Here is a 20,000-nt window from a genome sequence, read left to right as displayed (position 1 = left end):
GCTGAAAAACCAAGAAATAAATGTGATTAATAGTTTGTAAAAAAAAAAAAAAAGGAAAAAGAAAAATGTAATAATCGTAATACATCCATCTTGCTTTGCCTATCGTAACCGCGTTCGGAAAGTTTTGTGAGAAACCGTGAATGCGAATGTAGATGCACTTGTAAGTGGGATAGATATGTGAGAAACATCTATTTCACACCCATGAGCGTTTGTAGCTCGTGTCTGGGCTGTCTTGAAATATAGGGAGATGCTCAGTAGAATGTTCTTCATTTACATGAGAGGTGTCCTTCATTTACAAGAAAGAGGCTATTCTATTTACAAGAAAGAGGATCTACACATTTACAGTAAGAAGGAAGTTCTTCATTGACATAAATGACTCTCATCATTTACAAGATACAGGCTCATCATTTACAAGAAGAGGCTCATCATTTACAAGAAAGAGATTCTTCATTTACAAGAGATTCTTCATTTACAAGAAAGAGATTCTTCATTTATAAGAAAGAGATTCTTCATTTACAGGAAAGAGGCTATTCATTTACAGGAAAGCGGTTCTTCATTGACGGGATAGAGGTTTTTCATTAACAAGAACATTCACCCACTCCCTTCCAATCAAGTAGGCGGAAGGTGTTCATATCAAACGTTGCTCAGACTTCCCCCAGTAAAATTCTTGCCAGAGTTCTGTAATTAAATCTCTTCTTTCTCGTAGCAAAGTTGAAATGATGGAAAAGTTACCCTGGATGGTTCAGACGCGGGTTGAAGCACGAATAGACGTGAACTGGTGAATTAAACACGCACAACACACACACACACACACCACACACACACACGCACACAAACAAATAATATATATATATATATATATATATATATATATATATATATATATATATATATATATTATTTGTGTATGTGGTGCATTCCATTAAGCCTAGTGGCTCTCTACAGCCCGGACCCCTAATCAAATCCCACTCATTCCATCATCAGTGCTTCTCCAGCAGTCAAAATGCCTCTTATGACTGGAGGACTTCCCTCCCTCAGTGCCTTGATGTTGAGAAAGACTCCATCTTTCGATGAGTGACGACCCATTGCCAACAGACCCACAAACCGTGAGGAGTTTAAGGGATATGAAGGCCTCATCCTACCTTCCATTGCCTCGCGCGCTTCCTGGATTTCCTTTATACACGTCCTCAAAACACGTGAGTGTCTGTTCCTCTCTCTCTCTCTCTCTCACACACCCTTGTTGACTTCACCGGAGACACCCACCTCCTCGTCTGCCGTAACATAAACCGTCAACAGAACTCATCAGCTCTGGGCTACGGGGAAGCCTTTTCATTCTATGGTTTGCGGACTTCCTCAGAGAGAGAGAGCGAGCGTCGTCAGGTTCGACCCCTCCAGAGATGACCATCTTCAGCATTCAATCCCCTCGGTTGCGGTCTCTCACAGACAGACAGTGACGGAACACCATGTGTTTCCTTTGTACATATAGCCATGACTGATGCACCCGCTCCACAGAGGGGCGTCGACTTCTCTTCCATTAGCAACTGCGTTGGCTTTTGCGATTTCCTCATCCCCTCTAGGAACGCCCTTTAACATCAGCCAAGCGCAAGAATATATAGTCATTGTTACCCCCTTTACTATCTCACGTTGCCCTACAAACCCACAAGTTGCTCGGTCTACTTCAAGCTTCTCGGTATCATCCTGAACAACAAAATAATCTAAGGTTTGAGGAACAAGACAAGGACCATCAGATCTTCCAGCTGTCATCCCTACAAACACTCTTCTGCTCAAAGGCACTTGCGACTCCCTACATATGTAAACTCAGGAACACCAACACTCCTCCCATCCTTCCCAGACTCATTCATGCCAACGCCGCCTGGTCTTCCTCCTTCTCCACCACACAATAGGGGCTACTAGGAAAAAGACTCACGGTAGAGCAAACAAGATCATCCTCGCTTCCTCCTCCTCCTCCTAATAGTATGGGGCACACAACACACTGATCCTACCGAATCTCCCTAACCCAATCATGCACCACCATCGCCATCATTATTTCCTTCCACTTGTGAGATCCTCCGCTCCCTAGTGACAGGCCGTTTGTTAACACACCCCCAACAAACCCCATACACTACGTATGACCCTAGTGTTCCTTAGCAGACGACACGATTAGCACTGCAATGAAATTTCAGATGTTGATGAAGGAACTTTCACATTTAGATTAATGAAAAAAAAAAGCATAAAGAAATACCCTCTTACCTTGGAAAGCCTTTTGTAGCTATGACACATTAAATGAATCAGTGAACCAACGTAATTATAAAACACTGACACCACACGTAAACATAGGTAAGTTATGTACTACAAGTAAGAGGTTAATAAAAGAAAAGAAAACACATATAATAACATATATTAAGACAAGACATATATGGTAGAAGTAACAAAAGTACAGGATTTAAAAACCATAAACACTTAGAAGAATGACACACAAACAGTGAGCGAAATAAGGTAAATCTCTCATTGCTACAACACTGAGAGATTTATGCATTGAAACAAGGGCAACACAGGGGATTTTTCCTTTTTCTTACACTATTCTCTACACGACAGGTCACATAAGATCACTTGAAGAAGCCAGTATCAATAAATCCAAACACACACACAGCACACATAGGGCTGGCACTGGCCTTTCTTGGGGGAAAGGAAAGGAAGGGGAAAAAAATAACACCAAAATCAACTCAGTCACAACAGGAGAAACATAGAATTGTATGTTTCTCTCCCAAAACATCAACACATTTATGAACCTCACTACCCTTACGGAGGCGCAAGAGGAAACACATCTCGCATCATTTACATTCTCTGTAACAGCTATATAGAAAATGCGTCTGTCACTCCACACACACACACACAGCTGAAACACCATAGTATATCTTATTTTCTTTTGATTCCTCTCACCGACACGGAAATATAATACACACACACATAGGTGCAGGGTATGATACACACGTTTGCAACATAGATAACACAGAGTGATTAATAGCTTACGACCTGACGATTGCCTCTGGCTGTTCGAACGAGTGGCTGAAAAATAGAGAAGAGAAAACACAAGTAGTAAAACATGAATTTGATTACCTTCAAGGTTGAGAGAGAGAGAGAGTGGAATGCCATTGGATTGCATAACGAAGGCACCTGAAGAGATAGATGATAGATAGATATACCCATAAAAGCTACGAGGATAATAATCAAGTGACATTTGAACGTAGCCAAAGTATAGGTACAATGGTGGATTTCCTGTAGTACCTGACTAATTGGGTTGGTGGACAAGCGATTAACCTGTGACCTGAGTTTCCCCTCGGCAATGTTAAGGAGAATATCCTGTGAGAATCAGAGATTATAATCGTAACTATAGATTACAGTTGTGATTACATATAATTACGTGAAAGCATCATTGTAACTTTACACAATTACACAGTTACTCTCGTTACGTACGGTACTTAATATTACAGCAACAGTTCTGTACAATTATTCTTATAATCATATAGTTATTATTGATGTGTAGATTCTGGCAAGGGTATAGACTTACAACATTAAATGTCGTATTATATTTTTTTTATTTTTCTCACTATTCGTAAATCTTCTGAAGTTATCGTAGGTGGGCGACGAAAATGGGATGTTAGGATTATAGAGTATAATCTATTTCATCTCTGTTGGTCACAATGAAAAGATTAAACTAGAGAGAATTTACTACGGTACGAAGAGAGAGAGAGAGAGAGAGAGAGAGAGAGAGAGAGAGAGAGAGAGAGAGAGAGAGAGAGAGAGAGAGAGTACCCGGACGAGCCCGGGGGTCGGATCCGCATGGGTTCGAATCCTAGGCGTGGCAATCTGGCTCCACCCAACCCAGGTGTTCATCATTCCCTCATAGCTGGTTGTTAAATGGGTATCTTGCTTAGACCAGGGTGTGTGTATGTGCGTGTGTGTGTGTGTGTGTGTGTGTGTGTGTGTGTGTGTGTGTGTGTGTGTGTGTGTGTGTGTGTGTGTGCATACCAGGAGTTAAGACATGGTACACATATACATGATAAAAAGACGGGACACCACGAGTGTAAACTTTTCTCCCAGGAGCACACATATTGTAATCACAGACACAGGCAAATCATACATGTGATTACCTATATGTACTGTACAAGGGAGGGAGTTTTACACCAGTGGGACCCCATTACTTAAAACTTTCTGTTGTATACAACTCTTTGAACGTCTTCATGCTATCTGCTTTCACTCGTTCTTCATTCACGTCACTCCAATCCTCCACTGCTCTTATACTATGAACAGACTCTTTTTCGTCCTTTCCTATAAGTTTTTCTTCTTTGATTCACTATCATGGCCTCCTCTGGTTTTGTACCCTATCATCTTTCGAAGAACTGTTTACTGTATAAGAAAATACAAAGGTACACACACACACACACGCATACATACACACACACACACACACACACACACACACACACACACACACACACACACACACACGCGCGCGCGCGCGCGCGCGCACACACACGCGCACACACACACACACACACGCCTTTGTCTCTAGAGTCTACAACAGAAAATGTTCGTAGCCACAATAGATGGCTATTCACTTAACCAGCTCTTTGTTCCGTCTTTCTATATTGTGGCCATTTCAAAGCATTATAGACATCTACATATCTCCTGTGTGGAATATCTATAACCATCAGTCACGAGAGAAAATGTATTGATGCACGGAACCTTTTGGGTTGTGAAAGAAAAACAGAAAAAAAAAACTTAAGAAAAAAAATCATGCAAACAGCTCTGGTTGAGAAGGGATACGCTTGAATGTATTAAAGGATAACCGTAAATTATCCCAAAGCAAATTTAGTGGAAATGACGCTCCATTTTCGGAAAGGATTTGTGCATACTTGGTACTAATGGTAGCCAGTACGCCCCCCTCCCTGCCCCCCCCCACCTTCTCCATGTTGCATAATTATACTCCAAAACTTCGAGGTTATTTGTTCTGAGGATGGAACTGCATGATTCAGTTTGGGATACCTCCGCGGATGTAAATCTTAACTCACTGGAAACATAAGTATTTTCATTTTCTGAGGAAGTATAAACCCAAATGAATATATATAGTGAATATATATATTTTCCCCGTGGACTCATAGGAATATATATATATATATATATATATATATATATATATATATATATATATATATATATATATATATATATATATTCTTTCATATTCCTGTTCCGAATTTCCTGCATTAGCAAGTTAGCGTCATGAACAGACGGAGAAAAAGCCTCATTTGCTTACATCCATTTCCTAAATGTGTGTGATACACCGAAGCCTCAGCCCCTTACCCACATCCAGGCCCCACAGACCTTTCCATGGTTTACTCTAGAGATTTCAAATGTCCAGGTTCAGTCCAGTGATAGCATGTCGCCCCCTGTATACAACATCGCTCCAATTCACTGTGTCCCTTGTATGCCTTTCACCTTCCTGCATGTTGAGGTCAGGAGCACTCATAATCTTTTTCACTCCATCCCTCCATCTCCTTGACCACCTTTCCTTACTCATCCTCTCCCTATGTCCAAACAATTTCTGTACTCCCTCTTCATCTCTTTCAATCATACTCTTACTATTACCACACCTCTCTTTTACCCTAACATTATATCCTCCTCACACCACATATTGTCCTCAAACATTTCATTTCCAACACATCCACCTTCTTCCTTACATTCTCATCTATAGGCTATTCCTCCTGTCTACACAACATTGTTGGGACTACCATACCTTCAAACATACCAATTTCCGTCTTCCCGAATAACGGATTCTTTTCCCTTACATTCCTCAGTGCTCCCAGAACCTTTGTCCCCCTTCACCCACCCCATGACTGACCTCCGCTGCCATGTCCATTCCCAGGTATCTAAACCACTTCCCTTCCTCCAGGCTTTCTCGATTCAAACTCATACACCAGCTAACCTGTGTGATCTTTGATGGACTGTCCGTGCTGTGTAACTGTCTGATCATAAATGTAGATTCCTTGGGAGGGAAAAGTGATACAGCATTGCAAAGGTGTAACACACACACACACACACACACACACACACACACACACACACACTATATATATATATTTTTTTTTTTTTTTTTTTTTTTATACTTTGTCGCTGTCTCATAGCTGGCTTGTCGCCAGAGATATTCACACAGTCCTCACCTCTAAAATCCTCAAGCTCTGCAGTGGAGTGCTTTCTCCATCCCTCTTCAGTATCTTTCTACATGGCCTCCCTCCACCCCTCACAAACCACAGTGTAAGTCCTCTCTCTCTCTCACACACACACACCTCACACTTTTATCACATCAGCATGACGCTACACAAGCAACAACGGACGGGCAGCGCTGCTGCCCACTCACCCACCCAGGTAGAATACAAGCCTCACTCGAACCATAAACTCTTACCTCCACACAACAATCCCCCCCACACACACACTTTCGCCCTCCCAACCCAGGAACGGACGTGAATGTCACCTGCATCATGCCAGTCACACTCACCACACCACCAGCCATACTAGGTATCACACACACACACACACACACACACACACACACACACACACACACACACACACACACGACATTTACTCTCCACAACACAAAGATCATCACGAAAGCCATAAGCGAACTCTTTGACCTTCGAAGACCAAATGGCACCAGGAAGAATAATACTTCGGTAATTCTCTACAAACATTGCATCCGCTCCACCTCACACGATCCCTCACCTGCCTCCTCGTCCACCCTTTCAAAAGCAAACATAACAAAGTTACGAGTCACACACACGCGCACACACACACACACACACACACACACACACACACACCAAAGAGTACTCAGAACAATCACCTAACTACTTAACAACCACAAACATCCAACACCTGCACAACAAGGCCGAAAATCCTTTTACCGTAACCCCACCTGAACGTGTTCTGTACCAACACACAGCCTCTCCTACCCGCACCACTTCATAACCAACCACAAACTCCCAGGCAGAGGTAAAATGCTCACCCTTGCCTCACACATTTCAGCAACCTAGGCTCGAAGCCTCGGGGCCCTCACTCACCCTCACACTCAACAGCTCGAACACAATACTTATGACCCGACAAACATTGAATAACTGCTCCCTCCCAAAAAGTTTTAAGCTCTGCTCCACCAGACGTACAAAACTCATCTGAAATTACACCCCTCAGACATGTACGAGTTACACATTCTCCATTTGCCCTCAGGACGCAACTCATCTCCCCAGCGTTACAAACATCCCAAATTGCACCTCTTACAGCAAAAGGAGGCAAATACCTGTTTAGTTGTCTTGCACTCACGCCATACAGACAGATGCTTAAGAACGCATTACTTAAACTGGAGTCCCGCGGAAAGCTACTATGAAAGAGGGTCCTAATGTCGCACTGCGAGTGAAAAGTCACCTTTGGCGAGGCTGTATCATTGAGGGTATAGTCTCGTCTGAGAACTTCTCACTCTAAAGGAATTCATACTTTCCTGCTACTGGAGGTAGCGCAGCCTTGGAGCTGCAGGAACCCTTGGAAAGGGTAACACCAGAAGGCTTGTATATATATATATATATATATATATATATATATATATATATATATATATATACATGTGTGTGTGTGTGTGTGTGTGTGTGTGTGTGTGTGTGTGTGTGTGTGTGTGTGTGTGCAATAAAAGTGCACAGGACCAATATAAATTCATAACCTTCTTGCCTTAGGGCAACACATTGTCATATTCACTTTAAATACGTGGACAACATCTTTATCAATACAGATACCTTACGCAACAGCAAGATAATGAAAACACGTGTATCAAAAATAAAGAGTATTTGAAGCAATAGGACAACACATACCAGCACAAAGAATGCTCATGTTAGGAGTCAAACTACCATTTCAGACTAATGGTAAAACAACGGGTTAGGTAAAGTACATACCTTAAAATACTGGGTTTTTTAAGTTTAGATACATACCCTAAAATACTGGTTTTAAGATTTGCATACAGTTTATAGATTAAGATAATGGTTTTTAGGTTTAGATACAGTATATGCATCCTAAAATACTGGGTTTTAAAGTTAGGTACCTACCCTAAAATACTGATTTTAAGATTTAGATACAGGAAATACCCTAAAGTATTGGTTTTAAGGTTTAGATACAGTACATACCCTAAAATACTGGGTTTTAAGGTTTAGTTACGTACCCTAAAACACTGGTTTTAAGACTAATTACAGGAAATACCTTAAAATAATGGTCTTAAGGTTTAGATACAGTACATTCCCTAAAATACTGGGCTTTAAACTTTAGATACATACCCAAAAATAGTAGTTTTAGATAGCAAGCACATTCAATAAATAAAAGTTTAGATTAGTTGATGGGAAGAAGATATTGAATGGAAGCCTTTTAATTATCAACCAGGCAATTAGACAAGCTTTACATTTTTTTCTTTTTTCATACAAGATTATGAAAGGGAAAAAAGATTAAAATTATTTATATACAACACAGTTTACGACTTACATGATAATTTCAAGATTCAAAACGTCATCCAAAATCATTACAAAAAGACTCTCTCTCCTCAGCAGATAATGAAAAAAAAATTCTTACAACATCAATAACATCGATATACCAAACAACAGAAGCAAGATGTTCATTAAACATTTTAACCTTCTTGTCAAAGCAAGACACTAAAAATCGCCTCATTAACATGGCAGGACTGTAAATATATATATATATATACACAGTGTTTAAACATGGTATTAATCCTACACTACATCCAGCAACACAGCTATTAGCACGATTAATACTCTCAAAACATTGATCACGATTAATGAAGAAAATTCTTACTGTGGAATGATTGTCTCTGACTTTTTGAACGAGATGCTGGAAGAAGAAAAAAAAAGATAAGAATTTTCAACAGTCAATATTAGTACAATTTAAAGAAAATCACAGTGAATAATTTGTGTTTGCATCATTATATAACTATTTTGTAAAGATGAAAAAAAATAAGTATCACAAGGAACAATTTGTGTTCTTAATACATAATTATACAGATATTTGGGGGATAACAGTGAAGAATATATTAAAAAATTTACATTCATTCGACACACCCTTAAACCTACAGATATAGGTAGCTTTCCCTTTCAGTTATAATCCAAAGTATGTATTCCTTGAGAAAGTTGTAACATAACTTTTTTAAAGATTATAACAACCTTTCATTCATCTCAGGACCAAAAATACGTAAGGTGTAATCGTCTGTTTTATCTTCTGTTTAAAACTTCTTCTTTTTTTTTATGTACCAGATGCAAAAGAGTCTTCTGGACCATTCATCTTTCATCTGAATTCTCTTCCCCCTTCCTTCACTTCATTCACATAGCCATCTCTGCTGCTTTCACACATTTCAGATATTTTTGTCAGATGTTCCACTAATCTCTAAGTTTGTCTGTTGTCTGACGTTTTCATTTTCGTCTTTTAAGACTTCAGGAACCCGTAATGAACGCTAGAAATTTTAATTTTTTTTATCTATTTATTCATATATTTATTTTTAAGGGAGTGGGGGGGGGGGAGAAGAAAAGCCCGTATTGAAATGAATTCCTTGAAATACCGTTCATGGCGGTACGAGAGAGAGAGAGAGAGAGAGAGAGAGAGAGAGAGAGAGAGAGAGAGAGAGAGAGAGAGAGAGCCACTCTGGGATTTTCTTATATTGATTCATTCCGTTTCACTGCAAAGAGATATCTGTGTATATACACGCCTCTTCTTCAGTTTCCAGGAAAATCGTTTTTCATCTCTTCCAATCTTCCATTAACAGGGAACACCTCACACTGAATGCCCCATATTAAACATCGATCAAAAAAATATTGCAAGTTGAAAAGGAAACTAACTAGTTTGTGGGGCTCCAGTAATTGATTTCTCAAATGGCGAAGGAAGTGGACACACACACACACACACACACACACACACACACACACATGCACATCCTTCTGCTCTCACGGTCAATGAAGGAATGTTTATATCAATATAAATCGTCGTTGATTAACGTCTTGGATCACATCGTCACCGTCACCCAAACTCTGTGTTAAGATTCTTCATTGATTTGCAATTGGAAATGAATCTTCGCACAAACTGAAGTTGACTTTGTATGCTGTCGCCACTACAGAAAGATGTGCATAATTAGAAATGAAAAGGTTGATGTGCAAATGTTTGAATCATTAACTTCTTAGATCGTGTTTAAATCTCACAGGAGATTTATATGATAATTCATCCAAAAACTACATCAGCTCTACAGATGTGTACATTGTATATGAAGGTAGCATAACTTTTGTTATATATATATATATATATATATATATATATATATATATATATATATATATATATATATATATATGTATATATGTATATATATATATGTATATATTAATACATAAGAGAAGGAACAGAGAAGGGGGCCAGGTGAGGATATTCCCTCAGAGGCCCAGTCCTCTGTTCTTAACGCTACCTTGCTAATGCGGGAAATGGCGAATAGTTTGAAAGAAAAAGAATATATATGTACCCATATATCCCTGGGGATAGTGGAGAAAGAATACTTCCCACGTATTCCCTGCGTGTCGTAGAAGGCGACTAAATGGGGACGGAGCGGGGGGCTGGAAATCCTCCCCTCACGTTTTTAGTTTTCCAAAAGAAGGAACAGAGAAGGGGGCCAAGTGAGGATATTCTCCTCTAAGGCTCAGTTCTCTGTTCTTAACGCTACCTCGCTAACGCGGGAAATGACCGAATATGAATGAAAGAAAAAATATATACATATGTATGAAAGAAAAAATATATGTATATATATATGTGTGTGTGTGTGTGTGTGTGTGTGTGTGTGTGTGTGTGTGTGTGTGTGTAGAGCCCTTATCTGATATGAACACATGATAATTTCCCACGCATGTATGACATCATCCGAAACTGCTTAGTAGCCTTGTCTGATGTTATGATAATTCTCACGATCATTGCCATATATCTTAATCACGAATTACTGCATGATTGTCAGCGACAGACGTCTGCAGAATTGGCTTGATCATAGAGCGCCAGATGCTATGAATAATGGACAGTGCTTAGATAATCAGTGATAATGATCAGCACTGAACAGAAGCCGTGCGATGAGAGGAAGAGAAATGCTTCTCATTTTAGTTAAGATTCTGTGTCTGTCTATCTCATATATATATATATATATATATATATATATATATATATATATATATATATATATATATATATATATATATATATATATATATGTTTTACCAGAATTCGCCTGCACAGGATTTACAGCACAACTGAAAAGTCGCCTTTGGCAAGGCTGTATCACTAAGAGTTTAGTCTCGTCAAAGAACTCCTCACTTCATAGTAGTCCATTATCCTGCTACTGGAAGAAGCGCATCCTCGAAGGTGCATGAGCTTCTATTGTCACCATCATCAAGATATGGTAGAATTAAATTTCCTAAGTTTCAACTCATAGGGTTCTGAAAACTAATGATAAAAAAGGATTTTTTTTTCCGAGGTAATTAAAGTAATTCATAATTTCAAGAGTACTGATTGTTTGGGCGCATTTAACTCTATTGTTGGGCGAAAAGAAAGCGCTATATTGTTCCATTTAAACCACTGCGACCCCCCTAAAAACAAGAGCACGACTGTAGCTATTATCTAACAGCTACCTATAGTAATGGTAACTGATCTAGTCGATTACTTACATGGCAATTGAAACTTCACAAGACACGTTTGTGTTGTACATCCTTTTTCCAGGTTGTACGTGATCCAGTGGAGCCAAACTCATTTTGATTCTATGTGAGGCTATATTTCACAGGCAGACCCTCGAAATTTATATGAAATGAGAAAATAAACATCAATTTTAACGATGTCCATAAAATCATATATTTACACTGAAGATAATGACGAGCTTCAATTAATACATTCGTCTTGGATTGGATGAAATGAGGAGAAAAGAGTTTCACCTGACTCAGTGAAGCTGGTCACTATAGCCCACGAAATATATTGTGTGGAAGTAGGAGGACATGATGTACACATATCCTATTAAATGACACAACATATCCTTGGCTATTATGCAGCCCCTAGAAATTGAGTACTTTGATTTGTCTTGATGTTTGCAGATAAAACTCTTAAAATGAGATATGTATATATCTCTATGTACTGATGATTATCTGCGACTTTTTCTAAATGTCTTTATGTAATATTTCTTTTTTGATATCCTTTTTCATGCCTATTTTTACTCTTACTTTTAAATATTCATTTATTTTGTTATACCATAAGTATTTTGACAAAAAAAACTTACTTCATTTATCCTCAAACTCGTATCCAACTAAGGAATTTAGTACCAATCTGCTACATACGCATCAGCGTTTGCAGGGGAAGTAATGATTTCAACCTTACTAAAAAATATGTATATGTATATTTAGGGGGAAAAAATTATATATAAAAAAAAGTTTGAAGAGCGTGAAGGAATGTGCGAAAATGCCTGACTTAAACAGCCACCAGCCGTGGAATGTTGGCGAAATTATTATAGAAAATGAGAATTCCATCCACCTGTCATCGATGCGGCGAGGGGGGGAGACTGCGTGATTCCATCGTGGTCGCCCTAAAAATACGAGACGACTGGTGTACGTAAATGTAAGAAAATGACGAAGGTTCAAATCATTCCGTGTGGTCGCCCGGTGTAATTAAGGGCGAAATTAATTGGGGGAGAGAGAGAGAGAGAGAGAGAGAGAGAGAGAGAGAGAGAGAGAGAGAGAGAGAGAGAGAGAGAGAGAGCAGTAACGAGATATTCGTGCTCAGGAAAAAAAAAAGAATAACCAATAAGAATGTGCGCAAAATGTCAGCGTATTTGTTTCATTCTCGCGAGAGTAAGAATGATGCGAGGTAGTGCTGAAATAAAGGGAGAGACAGAGGAGAATATCAGTGATTGTTAAGTAAATGAAATATTAAAAACCAGTGAGATGATAATATTAATAGAAATTATTATAATGATAGTACCAGTAACAGCAATAAATACTATCAATACTATGTCTGTTACTGATGATAATGATGATGACAATAGTAATGATAATAAGAATGATAATGATAATGGTGATAATAATAATAATTGCATAGAATCATTTGGATAAATGTGGTTTATGGGGGGCGACGTACGCCAATGGGCTGAACCAGATACTATGAATCTTTGAACACAAACCAAGGAAATGATCTGTAGGGCTTGACTGCATATGGGTTGGGTCATTAGAATATAGAGTAGCAATGAGAGCTCAGTGTGAACATTTTGAATGATGATTAAGATTTATAGAAAATGTCTTCAGACATTCTTTTTCGTCCAATCTTTGAAAAACATCGAACCCCTCATAGAAGTGTACGGGGATTCTATTCTTTTTTTCTTGTTTGTCAAGCAAATGAACATTTTTACATCACACCATCATCAATTCTGGTCTACAAATGTGTATGATCTAAAATTTCCCGTGGACGAAGTCACTAGGGTCTTAAAAAAAACGCTCACAAAATCATTTTTTATCCACCAAAATAGAAATCTTGAACGCCATCTTCAAATTTCCAAAGTGATTCTGAGAGCGCATGTGCTCTTGCTGTATGTATGGCCCTTGCTAAGCTTTGAGAAGGTATGTATCTCAAACGTAGATGATTATTACGTATGAATATAGCAGTAATCTATAATTTCAGCCGAGGACGATAATGACGTGCCGATTGACAGAAGATAAGAGAGTGGAAGTGAGGCAATAAGGTGGAAGAAAATGGTCAAATTAGGTAATCTATACCAAGCTTCATGACTGAATAAAGAGTGAAAGTTAAAATAATGGACAATTGCTCTGAGCTTATGCCAATTAGAGTGACGATATGGCCCATGGGTATGATTGGATGACCATTGACCTCATGAAATCGTTAAAGGTCAGGTCAAATGCCATACGACCATAGTAAAAGGTCTCACCGTCGTGCTCAAAGGTCGTACCGTCATGCTCAAAGGTCGTACCGTCGTGCTCAAAGGTCGTACCGTCGTGCTCAAAGGTCGTACCGTCGTGCTCAAAGGTGGTACCGTCGTTTTCAAAGGTCTTACCGTTGTGCTCAAAGGTCGTACGGTCGTTTTCAAAGGTCGTACTGTCGCGTTCAGAGGTCGGACCGTCGTTTTCAAAGGTCGTACCGTTGTGCTCAAAGATCGTACCGTCGTTTTCAAAGGTCGTACCGTTGTGCTCAAAGATCGTACCGTCGTTTTCAAAGGTCGTACCGTTGTGCTCAAAGATCGGACAGTCGTTTTCAAAGGTCGTACCGTCGTGCTCAAAGAATTAGTCAGAGAGGAGGGAACCAAGACGTGGATTTTAACTGACTTCAAGTATCATCTATCTAGGAGCTTTTATGAGATACCACGGTCCTGTAAGGTAGCGGGAACTATTACACGCCAGGAAGGAATTCATTGAGACTTACGGCAGGAGGCGAAGAAGTGTTTTCAGCGTCGAACAAAGGAATAGCACTGCATTAAAAACGTATAAATTCTTCCCCGAGGTGTGCCATAAAAATCTCCGGCTTTTAACTTTAAGTGTGAAAGTATAAAGAAGTGCTTCGAGCTCCAGAAAGATATCTTGACACTGTTATTCATTGCCTTCAGAACTTCACAAATGAGGAGAAGAATTGATGTGTTAGCGTGTCGAAGCGGGACTTCAGGGATGATGCATTACGAGGGAATCTAGAAATGGTTAGGTCAGGTCTGTGTTAAGGTTACGTAGGATATCAGGGTGATCTACATCGCTAGAGGTAATATAGGACTTCAAAGGACCTTACTACACCTCACCACACACTGTTCGGTAACCACGCAGCTTCCGCCCACCACGGTAAGAGATAGGTAGCAGTGGACCCAGGAAGGGGGAAAAAAAAAGAAATATTATTGGCAAGTGATGGAGGTGTGGTGTTTGAAAGTTCATAATGGCTGGTAAAGGGGAAGAGAAAGTTCAGTGAGAATATACTCGAGTAAGAGGAGGCGCCACACGGCCACAGTTAAAGGTCAAGAGTTGGAATGAAGAACTCCTGATGATATAGCGAGAGAGACGTCATCATGTGTGATGGACGGTGAGGGAAATTGTGGGGACTTCACCCTGTCGTGGGCAAGAGACATCTGGACAGACATCACTCGTGTGGTATATATATATATATATATATATATATATATATATATATATATATATATATATATATATATATATATATATATATATGAACAGTTCATTATTGACAAACAAGTAGACTGGGATTGCGAGTAGAGGCAGGGTAGAGAGCTTCTGAGTCTTATTCTTGTAAAAGTTTTCGTCTTGCCTTCTTCAGGGAAACTGAGGTACAGAGAGAACAGGTCTATATAGCCCCACCCACCGCAGGAGGAACCTGACCTCGCCGGACGCCCTCACCCCTTTCATATATATGCCCCAGGTCTCGACCACCGTCTACCCGAAGTCCCTCACTGCACACCCTGGTATTCTGTGACCTTCCATATCTGCCTATGGTTCCGGCCCAGCGTAGAACCCCCCCCCCCCCCCCCTCACGATTTTCATCGCATCCCTTCTGCTCATATGTGGGCAGCGTCCAGAATTTTTTTTCCTCATTTGCTTGCCCTCAGTCCTTCATGCTCTATACCTCCTGCCACCTGAGTGAGTATTCATACTAAGTATTGACACATAACCAAGATGTCATAAGGCTAAAGCAGTGCACCAAGGACTGAGTAAGGAAGTGGTGAAAGCCTTGGAAGCTGCCCGGGAGAAGTGACCAACAGTCGTGAAGGGCACTGTACGTTAGGCTAGGCTAGCGACACACACATAGCGGTCACGGAATACAGGAAGACACAACAGTGGTGGGGACTGGAGGAAAGACGGCCCTACGTCGTTCGCGGGGATATATATATATATATATATATATATATATATATATATATATATATATATATATATATATATATATATATATATATATATGCAGCTGATGCTGCAGACGCCAGGGAGCAGCGGAAGATACGAAACTGTGGCGACTCCGAAACCACAATACCTTTTTGTTCCCATTGGTTGTGAGAACCTTGGGGAAGGAAGCTCTTCCTCTTCGTAATGACTTGGTCCCCGGCTTACGGATTAAACTAATGAAGAGAGAGAGAGAGAGAGAGAGAGTGAGAGAGAGAGAGAGAGAGAGAGAGAGAGAGAGAGAGAGAGAGCAGCCAACTTTCTGTTTCAGTACTTCAACATAGCCGGCCGGCAAGGAAATGGAACCTGTATTGATTGTTCTCGTCCTGTCTCCCAGGAACTGGGAGAACGTAGCATAGAGTAATGCAAACTTATTCTAAATACTTGAATACTCTGAGGTTTTTGCTTATAAGCTGAACCGAAGGAAAGAAATCGGATGGTATGGGAAGAAAATACGTTTTCATTCGTTCTCCTTTTCCCCAAGGCTGTTTGCCCTGTAAAACCAACCTAGAGTTTCTTATTAGATAAACAGTTTTAACACCTGTAGGGTTCTACCTTATGGTCTCTTTTTATTCCCATCATCCTTTCTTTATCTTCACACGATACTAATCCTTCTCTTATTCCGTTATTCCGTCATTCCAATGCTGTCTACCACATCTGTCTGTCTGTCTCTCTCTCTCTCTCTCTCTCTCTCTCTCTCTCTCTCTCTCTCTCTCTCTCTCTCTCTCTCTCTCTCTCTCTCTCTCTCTCTCTCTCTCTCTCTCTCTCTCTCTCTCTCTTTCCTGTCATGTTCATTTCCTATGCCATAACCGCAAATTGAGCGGTCCCTCCCATTCCAGGCAACCGATCCATGTCGCTATATCATCTTGTCCGAGTGAGAACTTAATGCTCCGATCATGTCTGCCCTTCGCCTTGCCTCTGCCAGTGAGGACGAATCTACTGCCCGTAGCTTAATCCCCTTTATATATACATAGTACAATTCTGGCTTACCTCTTACGAGGAACCCTACTCAGTAACTATTTGTCTTCGCATGATTACGTCTTCAGATGAAATGAATAGATGCATAACGATTTACTAAATTTAGGCAGCCATTCGGTTGAAAATGATCAATTGAGGTATGGAAGATAAAGCAGAATATGGAGGTCATGAGAGTAACTAGTTATCTAATCATAAGAGAGCTTAAGATCAAAGTGGGCTGAATATACCTCACGTTTTGGATAAGCACGTAAGTGAAGTACATCTAGATGGTCGGGGTGGCAGATATACAGGAAGGTATAGAGTAAATACTGTGGTTTATATATATATATATATATATATATATATATATATATATATATATATATATATATATATATATATATGTATATATATATGTGTGTGTGTGTGTGTGTGTGTGTGTGTGTGTGTGTGTGTGTGTGTGTAGTTGTATTTAATTACCAATTTATTGACCAGCCCTCAGGACAAGATGAACACCTGGTTTTGGTGAAAGTCGACTGCCTGGCTCAGGATTCGATCCCATGTGTACAAGTAGGGAGAGGAAAGAGTGAGTGGTTCCAACCGAGGTCGGTCTGCGGCAGGGGTGTGTGAATATCACCATGGCTGTTTAATTTGTTTATGGATGGGGTAGTGAGAGAGGTAGATGCAGGAGTCTTGTAGCGAGGGGCGAGTATGCAGTCTATAGGGGATAAGTGGGCCTAGAAAGTGCATCAGTTGCTGTTTGATGATGACGCAGCACTAGTGACAGATTCGAGTGAGAGACTCAGTTGTTAACTGAGTTTGGAAGAGTGTGTGAAAGGAGGAAGTTGAGAGTAAATGAGAATAAAAGCAAAGGGATTAGCTTTCGTAAGGTAGAGGAACAAATTAGATACGTTGTGAGTTTGAGTGGAGAGAATATAGAGAAACTGCACTGTTCTAGATATCTGAGAGTGGACATAGCGACAATTAGAACCATGAGAGCGGAAAAGAGTTATGTGTGGGTGAGAGGCGTGGGGGAAGGCTCTGGGAGCATTGAAGAATGAGTGGGAAGGGCAAAATAGGTATATTTAGAGGTACAGCATCTCTGACAATGTTGCGTGAATACGAGGCATGGACTATAGATGGGGATGTGAGGAGGGAGGTGGATGTGTTGGAAATGAAATGTCTGATGACAATATGTGATGTGCGGTGGCTTAATCTAGTAAGTACTAAAGGGGTAAGAAAGAGTTGTGGAAATAATTAGTGTTTTTGTGAGAGCTGAATAGGGTGTGCTGAAATGGTTCGGACATATGGAGAGATTGAGTAAGGAGAGGTTGACAGAGAGGGTATATGTATCAAAAGTGTAGAGAAAAAGGAGGAGAGAACAAACTAGAGATGTAAAGATACATGAAGTAGGGTGAAAGGCGTGCACAGGATAGTGTGAACTGGACCGACGTGGTATACAGGAGTCAACGCGCTGTTAATGGAGTGAAACAGGGCATGAGTAGCGGCCGGGGGAAACCATGGAAATGTCTTTGGGGCCTGGTTGTGGATAGGAAGCTGTGGTTTCAGTGCATTACTCATGACAGGTAGAGAATGAATGTGAGCGAATACAGATTTTCTTCGTCTGTTCCTGGCGCTACCAGTCAAACATAGGAAGCGGCAATTACGTATAAAAAAGATCTAATGTATATTTGTGTATGTATAGTATTACTTCCTGCACCAGGCGTCCCTCATGAGGCTCCTACAGCTCTCAAGAAGCTGACCACGTCCACCAGGTGGGGCCATAGGTCATAAAATGTGATGTTGCGTGTGTGTCTATGTGCAGAGAATGCAGGGCAATGGAGTAGTAAGTGCTCTGTGTCTCCTTAATGGTACATAGCTGCATCGTGGTCATGAAGGAGCCTTGGGTTATGTTGAAACGATGTTTGTGCTGTTGTAGTGTCGGGTGATGCCCAGAACGTAAGAGGAAGAGCATGACTCGTGTTTGTCTGGGGAGTGTGGTTTCCGATGGGCGTTCGTCCGGTAGGTCGAAGTTTTAAGACTAAGTTGGATGGTTCGATGTTTAGTGCTTGTCCGGTTATTTCAAAGTGTATGTGTTTCGTCAGTGTTATATCCTTTGGTAGTGAGCGGATCTGTGAGTAGAGGTTACTGAAGTGTGAGGCAGCAGTAGGAGTTTCACCTCTAATTAGGAGTTGGTGGTGAGTTTCAGAGAGGTTTGGATGGGAGGGGGTCGAGTGGTGTTAAGTGACGGGCAGGTTAAGGTGGGATCGTAATAGGAAGATCTTTGTCTCGCAGTGAAGGTGTTGAATGCTGATGGTTGCTAGGGAGCCGGTGATTGTTCTGAATCAACTGGTTTGTGTGGTTTGCAAAATCGTTATATATATTTTTGCTTTAAAGGGGAAGGAAGATCAAGAACAGAAAGGCATATAAAGAAGTGAAGCAAATGAATTGTTTGGACTGGTTGTGGCAGGATTTGTTTTTCTCTTGTGCAGGATCTTGTGCCAGTTGTGTTCCAAGCGCATTTAGTTCGTGTGTTGTTTATCTATTAGTGTTATTGGTGTGGGGAGTATATGTCATGTGTGTGTGTGTGTGTGTGTGTGTGTGTGTGTGTTTATGTGTGTGTGGATGTGTGTTGAATGTGATGCTTAGGATGGGTTGGTGTTTTGCTTAGTGTGAGAGACCGTCCGTCCAAGGTGTGGAGCTGAAAGAGTAATTGAAGACTTCTGTGGAAATGCAGATGTTTTCTTCTGGGTGAGCCACTGTTCATATATGTATATGTATATGTCCTTCAGGTTATGCCAAAGAATGTATCGCTTCAGAGGAGGCCATCCTGTCCCTGCTTCTGAACGTAGTGCAGCCTTGAATCTGCAGGGGGTAGGGGGGGAGAGGGTCCTTGAGCTATAACCACAGGACTCATTTGTGAAAAGGATCCTAGGGTTGTATAATGATAGAAATGATAATGATAACGATAATAGTAATAATAGTAATGATAATGATAAT

The 20,000-nt window shown here is 40.4% G+C and overlaps 1 protein-coding gene and 1 long non-coding RNA gene across 16 annotated transcripts in view; one reads left to right on the top strand and one right to left on the bottom strand.

Moving 5' to 3' along the window:
• LOC139755293 (uncharacterized) overlaps nt 1–20,000 on the top strand; it is a 270,998-nt gene that overhangs the window by 233,793 nt on the left and 17,205 nt on the right. The gene's annotated exons all lie outside the window — the stretch shown is intronic.
• LOC139755636 (uncharacterized) overlaps nt 1–20,000 on the bottom strand; it is a 57,376-nt gene that overhangs the window by 35,023 nt on the left and 2,353 nt on the right. For 4 of the 15 annotated variants that reach the window (XM_071674226.1, XM_071674228.1, XM_071674233.1 and 1 more), the window contains exons 2-4: nt 8,902–8,937; nt 3,031–3,066; nt 1 (exon numbers count right to left, since the gene is read on the bottom strand). The exon at nt 1 is cut by the window's left edge and continues 35 nt beyond it. The exons of 5 other annotated variants lie outside the window; for them this stretch is intronic. In XM_071674226.1, the coding sequence (XP_071530327.1) occupies nt 1; nt 3,031–3,066; nt 8,902–8,937 (73 nt within the window). The remainder of the gene's footprint in view (nt 2–3,030; nt 3,067–8,901; nt 8,938–20,000) is intronic. 6 more of the 15 variants (XM_071674227.1, XM_071674232.1, XM_071674234.1 and 3 more) reach the window with 3 other exon arrangements.

This window comes from Panulirus ornatus, chromosome 19 (genome assembly GCF_036320965.1).
Source record: "Panulirus ornatus isolate Po-2019 chromosome 19, ASM3632096v1, whole genome shotgun sequence".
NCBI classification, from domain to species: domain Eukaryota; kingdom Metazoa; phylum Arthropoda; class Malacostraca; order Decapoda; family Palinuridae; genus Panulirus; species Panulirus ornatus.
Note: the sequence above shows the minus strand (reverse complement) of the source record. Positions and strands in the feature narration are given on the sequence as shown.